The sequence below is a fragment of the Phragmites australis genome, chromosome 2 (genome assembly GCF_958298935.1).
Source record: "Phragmites australis chromosome 2, lpPhrAust1.1, whole genome shotgun sequence".
Classification (NCBI taxonomy): domain Eukaryota; kingdom Viridiplantae; phylum Streptophyta; class Magnoliopsida; order Poales; family Poaceae; genus Phragmites; species Phragmites australis.
In genome coordinates this window covers 41385297-41392306 of record NC_084922.1, presented here as the reverse complement: position 1 = coordinate 41392306, position 7010 = coordinate 41385297, and the positions used below count along the sequence as shown (strand labels likewise).

General features: G+C 45.5%; 2 protein-coding genes across 2 annotated transcripts; both read left to right on the top strand.

Annotated features, from left to right (window-relative positions):
- LOC133908913 (uncharacterized) lies at nucleotides 1-635 on the top strand. Its single transcript, XM_062351132.1, has one exon. The coding sequence runs from the start codon at nucleotides 113-115 to the stop codon at nucleotides 443-445; it is 333 nt and encodes a 110-aa protein (XP_062207116.1). The 5' UTR covers nucleotides 1-112; the 3' UTR covers nucleotides 446-635.
- Nucleotides 636-5488: 4853 nt separating this feature from the next.
- On the top strand, nucleotides 5489-6125 carry LOC133910123 (uncharacterized). Its single transcript, XM_062352640.1, has one exon. The coding sequence runs from the start codon at nucleotides 5623-5625 to the stop codon at nucleotides 5935-5937; it is 315 nt and encodes a 104-aa protein (XP_062208624.1). The 5' UTR covers nucleotides 5489-5622; the 3' UTR covers nucleotides 5938-6125.
- The last annotated feature ends 885 nt before the right edge of the window (nucleotides 6126-7010 follow it).

The window sequence follows — 7010 nt, the reverse complement described above, 5'->3', positions numbered from 1 at the left end:
CAAAGACCACCTAATTTTAATCCGAAACAAGCGCAACCGGCAGCAGCAGCGCGCCGCGGCGGCGGCGGCGGCGGACACAACAGCAAGGAGGAGTGCGTGCGCGCACTTATAGATGGGCAACTGCGCCGTGACGCCGCACACCGTGACGTCGTGGGCGGACGACGGCGAGTGGGATGTGCCGTCGACGGAGGAGGACGAAGCTCCGGGAAGCAGTGGGAGGAAGGAGCACACGGCGGAGGTGACGATCAGGATCACCCGGAGGCAGCTGCAGGAGCTGATGGAGAAGAGGGCCGGAAGCTCTTACGGCCTTAGAAGCCGGCGGTCAGCGGTCCAGCTACTGGCGGGCATCATGAACGCCGGGGAGGTCTACCACCACCTCCAACACTGTAGAACGGCGCAGTGGAAGCCCGCGTTGCAGAGCATCCCCGAGGCCGTGGAGTCATGACCACGCGCGCACCGCCGTGGTGTTGCATCGCTTTCGGTTACTTCTTTTGTGCAGTTTCTGCTGATAGATCACAGTTATTTTTGGTGGCCTGTAGTACTATTCTTCAGTTCGGATTCAGTGCAACTATGCAAGGAACGATGTAAATACTAGGATTAGAGGTGACAGACACAATGATGTAAATGAGACGTGCCTTCTGCAGCCAGAGGTACCTTCTGCAGCCTATGGGACCTTCTGCAGCCTATGGGACCTTCTTTCAAATTTTGTACTGCAGCCAGAGGTCGAGGACTCACATACTTGGCAACTATCATCTTCAGGAAAATACTCTGCAAAATCTGCATATGAGGGGCTGTTCATTGGTGCAATTCAGTTTAGGCCATGGGAAAGAATATGGAAGAATTGGGCACCTGGCAAGTGTAAATTCTTCATGTGGTTGGTTTCCCATAACAAATGTTGGACAGCTGATCGCCTTGCCAAGAGGGGGCTGCCTCACCCTGAATGCTGTCCACTCTGTGACCAAGTTGAGGAGACAATTGACCACTTGCTAGTCTCTTGTGTTTTCACTCGGGAAGTGTGGGTCATCATCCTACAGAGGTTTGGGCTGCAGCCCCTATCCCCTCAGCCTGACGACACCTTCTTTAATGACTGGTGGGAAAGTTCAGTTTCTAGAGTGGATGGTCGGTTTAAAAAAGGGCTCAATTCTATCATAATTTTGGTGGCTTGGTCAATCTGGAATCATCGCAATCGCTGCGTGTTTGATGGGATTACCCCCAACCTGAATGGTGTTTTGTTGCTCATTAGAGAGGAGTTACTTCTATGGAGTCTGGCTGGGGCTAGAGGAATTTCTCATCTCCTCGCTCTAGTGCCAAGTGCAAACTAGGGCTCTCTTTCTCGGTCGAGGTCAAGTCTTTTTTGAGTGAGGTGTGGTGTGTGTGGTGTTGCTGTTTGGGTTTTTTTGGGTTTTATACCCCTTTTTCTTCTTCTTAATATATAATGATACGCAGTTCTCCTGCGTGTTCGAGAAAAAAAAAAGACGTGCCTTCTGTCCGTACCAAAACCTAGAGATCGGAATTTGATGAGCAGTTACCCCTGGCCTTGATCAATTTAATGAATTCTAATGATCACTATGATCGCCCTCGCTTCTGTATAGTCGTCTTGCCATGCAGAATTGCAGAGCATAGTTGTACTGGTCCCTTACTCTTCGTTCAAAGGGCCGTTGCAATACGGAATGCTCTGTTCCTTTGCTTGCCGCAAGAGGCAAGAATAACGTGAAACTGTACAATTTCGGAAAATGTTTTTCCAAAGCTATACTGCGTTGCCCAATAGCCGTCAGCGTTGGCTTTGATATATTTCGTGCACAGTTCAGTATGTTCAGGAACCTATCGGCCGGTTAGCTGTGCATGTCTCTTCAGTTCAAGCTGATTTTAAGGCAATGCAAAATGCTAAACAAGGAAAAAGGGTACATCTTTTTGGTGAGACGTGACCCAAGTAACTAAATAAAAATGTGCAAATGGCGTATCTCATCATTTGGTGTGGATCAGGGCACCTTCACTGCAAAATGATCCACACATTTGAACTCTGCTTAGTGCTTGCAAGAAGATGGAGATGGATCAGCCGATCCACATTGGCAGTAGGTGACCGCAAGCACGTTGACAAGACAAAAGTCTAGATCAAGGTTGCTCGACGTACCCATCAATCGATTAGTAATTCCGAAGTGGTGGTAATAGTGTTGCTGTCGTTTTGACCATCCCAACCCAAACAATGCTCTGGAAGTGGCATTTTCCAGCAAAGTGACAATTCAGTATATCCTACCTACTATTGACACACATTTCGGTGTCATGAAGCTTCAGTGCTGGTAGCTAGTGGTTAACAGGTGTAGAGCAACTATTAGGTCAATTAAATTTGGGTGGACTTCGCAAGCTGAAATAGAATTTCATCATGGAAAATAGGAACAAATTCGGACTAGGCTGATGCTAAAATGACGTAATTGCGTTCCCCACTTAAGCCTTGGGCTAATAGAAGTCTGAATATGTAAGTAGACAGCAATTCCGGCCCTTGAGGAATTGCCTCGGTAACGAAAGTGATCCTAACAAAATATAAAAACCAACTGATGATAATTGTGTAGCAAGAAAAGCATTTGATATGGTTAAATGCTGAGATTACATGTGCAGATATGCTGACATGCGTATTTGCATATGAAAGAAGGCTCGTGCTCCATGCAGGAGAGCATGATAACAAATGCCTGATCCAGTAGTCCTTCTAAAATTTAGAATAAAAGCACATTACTTGTCGTGGTTGTGCCTAAGAACTAAGACCAATATAGCATATATTTGGCATGATGCATGCTCAATTGAACAATAATAATGCGGGGGTCGTTGTAGTGTTATTGAACTCTGTGGGTTGTTTGGTTTAGACTAAAACGATGTAGTAATGCTTCTATATGAATAGAGGTTTAGGTCTGTTTGTTTGAGTTTTCTAAAAAATTATTTTTGAAAATAGGCTGTTGGTTTCTACAATAAATTTTTGATTTCTCAGCACCTAGCTTCGCAAAAAAGCATCTCTCAGCGAGTTTTTCAGCTTTAGTTTATTTTTCTCAGAAGCAGGCTTCTGGCTTCTCCAGAAACCACTTCTCTAGAACCTCGTTTGTTCTGACTTCTGACTTCTGACAGCAGCAAAATCAGAACCAAAAGCAGTAAACAAACAGGGCCTTACACTAATAGTTTTTGCTTTATCGCGTTGAATCAAGGTTTGAACTAATGGTCCTTGCTTTGTTATTTAAATCAACATTGTTCATATTGTACCTATGTTTCAATAATTCATCTTGCTTTGCTAGAGAACTATAGTTTCATGGGAAAACAGAACGTAAAATCGAACTAGGCTGATGCTAAAACGACGTAGTAATACTTCAGTATGAATGGAGGTTAATAACAAAGGCGATCCTTGCAAAAGTACAAGCGCTAGAAGAATTATGTAGAAAGTGAAGCATCTGATATAGTTGGATGCTGCAATTACATTTGCAGATATGCTCATTTGCATGTTTGCCTATAAAAGAATGCCCGTGCCCCCATGCCTAAGATGACCCGCAAATAACTATATCTGCCTGATAAAATCCATCTAAATGAAACCTATAAAATAGCATAATTTTGCGGTGGTTGTCCTTCGGAAGACCAACATAGTCGGTATGTAAGCATAAATTTTGTAATGTTGTTGCATGCTCCATTGGCAACAACTGTTTTGGAGTTCTAGTGTTTATTTAACTCCGTGGATTATTTGGTTTAGAATAATAGTTCTTGCTTTGTCATGTTGAATCAAGGTATGAACTAATTATTCTTGCTTTGTTTGGTTAAATCAAGGTTTGAACTAATTATTCTTGATTTTTTTATGTGAAATCAATTAACCTTGTTCATATTCTATCTATGTTTCAACTTTCGAGTAGCTGTTGTGATTATTCACCGTCAATCGAGATTTTCTTTGTCAGCCACTAGTTGGTTTTATCAGCGTCCAATGATAGGTACGAGGAACGGAGGTACAGTATCTTTTTGCGTGGTACAGTATCTTTTTATCAGCGTCCAATGATAAGTACGAGGAACGGAGGTCCAACGATAAGTACTAGTTAAAAGATGATCATCTTTTGATTGATGCTCTAGAACCTCGAAATTCACAATGTCAGATTGCGACTGTTATGAACCAGAGCGATCTGCAAGAAAAATGAGGACGAGAGACAGACAAAAACTCACACTGACTTGGAACTCTTAGCTTTCCCCACGCTACCGTAGAGACAGGTGGAAACAAGAGTCCTTCAATTTGCTGGCTAATCCGGCCCCTCCCCTGCTGTATCCGGCTTGCCGGCGGTATGTACAGGGGAGGACCCATTCTATATAGCTGTAAATAGGTTTTTTCTGTTTCTTATTTTTAGCTGAAGCTCTTCTCTCTTATTTCTGCCACCATCGTCGTCGTTTCAGTGGCGATTTATTCTCTCTGGCGCTGGTAAGATAAGTTCTATAGTTTCTCTAGAGGGTGTAGGAGGTATGCCTTTTGCTGTTACCGTCAGATTCCTCTTCAACGGGTGTATTCCTCCTTCTTCTTTCTGGCTCCTTTGTATTTTGCTGCCATGGCTATGGATCCACTGCTGTTGTTGTATTAGGGGGGACTTTCCAGATCCCTTTGGTGTTTGGATCGTGCTTAGGGGTTGTCGGATTTTCGTTTGGCGACGGTGAGTGAAGCTACTGGATCTCCAACTTCAGCAAGTCTGAGGTTACTGACGCCGGCTTAAAGATCCTATGGAATTCGGCATTGAGGTTGTCGATGTTTGTTCAGTGTCTCAAATGTGGCTCAGTGGAGCTTCCAAGTCATTGGTTGTTGTGGCTTTACAATATTTGGGTCTTGGTGCCAACTCTGGTGAAGGGAAGAGAAGTTCTTCGATGTACTGCGTTGCTGACTTCAATTTAACGGCGTCGGATGCGGCGGAAGACAAGGCAGATGAAGAATATTGCAAAAAGACCCTGGATGTCTTTTTTTTGCAATTTTTAGTTGTTGTATGAAGGTGAATATAAAATGGAGATATAATACATGAATGAAATCCCTCCCCTTCCAAAAAGAGAGAGAGAGAGACAAAGAACACTATTCGCATGATCTTCGTGAAGTGTTCAACGAAGTGCTACAATTTAGAAGTAGGCATCGGGCAGACATGACTGCGGACACGGCAGCTGAAGCTTTCCGATTTTGCCCCCTGTGGAAGATCCCCAGGGAAAGGCGCGTTCACACCCGCAGCTTTCCGCAGCGCTCCGCGTGGAAAAACGCTTGAAGATTCGCTCCACCGCACCAGTTTCCCACCTCCGTCACGCCGTCCCCCACCCAATCGCGGCCGTCCAGTGGCCCAGCTCCTCCATCCCACCGCCCGCACTAGCAAGCGACCGGGCCCCGGGTCGTCCACGTGGCCAGATGGAAAGTGGAAGCGGCAGCCTCCGCGACTCGGTCTCCTTTCCCCGCCTCCAGCCCGTCCAAGTTGGCACGTCGCAGTAACCACACACCCTTCAACCACGTATAAATAAGCTCTTCGTCACCGATCTGCCAATCATCTCGCGAAGAAATCAAGGCGAAAGCAAACAACGAGCACTGGTTAGAAACCAAAGATTGGGCTTAATCACAAGGGAGGCACATAAAACAGCTCGCAAGCGCGCATGGGGAACTGTCTCAAGCTGCAGCGGGAGGCGTCGTGGGTGGACGACGGCGAGTGGGAGGTGGCGGAGGGCAAGGGGACGGCCGCCGTCGAGAAGATGGAGCGGGTGGAAGTGAAGATCAGGGTGACGAAGCGGCAGCTGCAGGAGCTGCTGGAGAAGGCCGGCGGCCGGGACGGCAAGGTGCGGCAGGTGGAGAAGGTGCTGGCTGAGCTGATGACCTCCGGCAGGGTGTGCTACCAGCCGCCGGAGGAGATGATGAGGGGGCATTGGAGGCCGTCCTTGCAGAGCATACCGGAAGCTGCCGAGGAGTCATGACGGCTCAAAAGTTTTGGGCTTTTTGGCCGGAGGATGTACAGATTATTCTGTACATGATTAGTTCTGTGTGTGCCGAGCTGCTCTAGGAAGATACAGGTTTTAGCGATTCTTTCTGAGATTTTTGTTTTCGATAACACAGATGTACAGGATTACAGAATGAAAATGCTGATAGAGAGCAATTACTGAAACTCTTCTTACCTCTGGCGAACTTCAAATATTCTGTTTCTCTTTTGTTTGATTCTACTATTCATGGGCAGTCACCACTGCACAGAACTGCAGTTAGACAACGAAATGGCAGCTAGAAACGAAGAACAGGAAGTACTAGGAAATAACACTGGATGACTGGTTCCCAACTTTATATAATTTCACTGAATTCAAAGTGGTGGTCAGTGCAGGCGCTATATGCTAACCTAGAATTTCAGATCCATCTAAAACTTCCGTCAAAGGGAACTGTTGCGAAAATGGACACTTACCAGTACTGTATAGCGCTCATTTGCTGCGAACGGCGACTATAAGCATTGAATTAGTCCATGCTATGGAGATCGATGGTTATTTGTCCCAACGACCAATGTTTCCCACTGCACGGGATGTACATGAGCCGTACGTGCTTTGCTGATCGCTATGCATGATCAGAAGATCAAAAGACTGCGTCAACTTGAGATCGATCCAGTACATGGACACGTTTGTTCCAGCGCTGCACCGGTCATTGCCGGAGGTGAAAATACGGAACAGTATCGTTGAAGAAGAATCCATCGTGGAATAATTGGGGTAACAGGGTAAGGCACATTCCGAGAGTAGGTGAAAAATATCCACGCTCGAACTATTGTTGTCCTGCACCGGTTTTTACTTTTAAAAAAATTTAGTAGATCAACTCTATTCTTCTAATATAATCGATCACCTTGTAGCTCACAGAAACTTTAATGACTTTTGAAAAAAAAATAGAGATGTCCTATGGGATATTTCAAGATGTTGAATTTGAATATCGAGGACAAGCACGGAATGTAGTGCTGTCACTTATATGAATTTTCATGCTGAAATTTTGCTTTTAGGCAATGGCGCCATGGCTCAATGGA

Excerpts from the sequence above, each read along its gene's own strand:
- LOC133908913 (XM_062351132.1), top strand. The coding sequence starts at position 113 with ATGGGCAACTGCGCCGTGACGCCGCACACCGTGACGTCGTGGGCGGAC.
- LOC133910123 (XM_062352640.1), top strand. The coding sequence starts at position 5,623 with ATGGGGAACTGTCTCAAGCTGCAGCGGGAGGCGTCGTGGGTGGACGAC.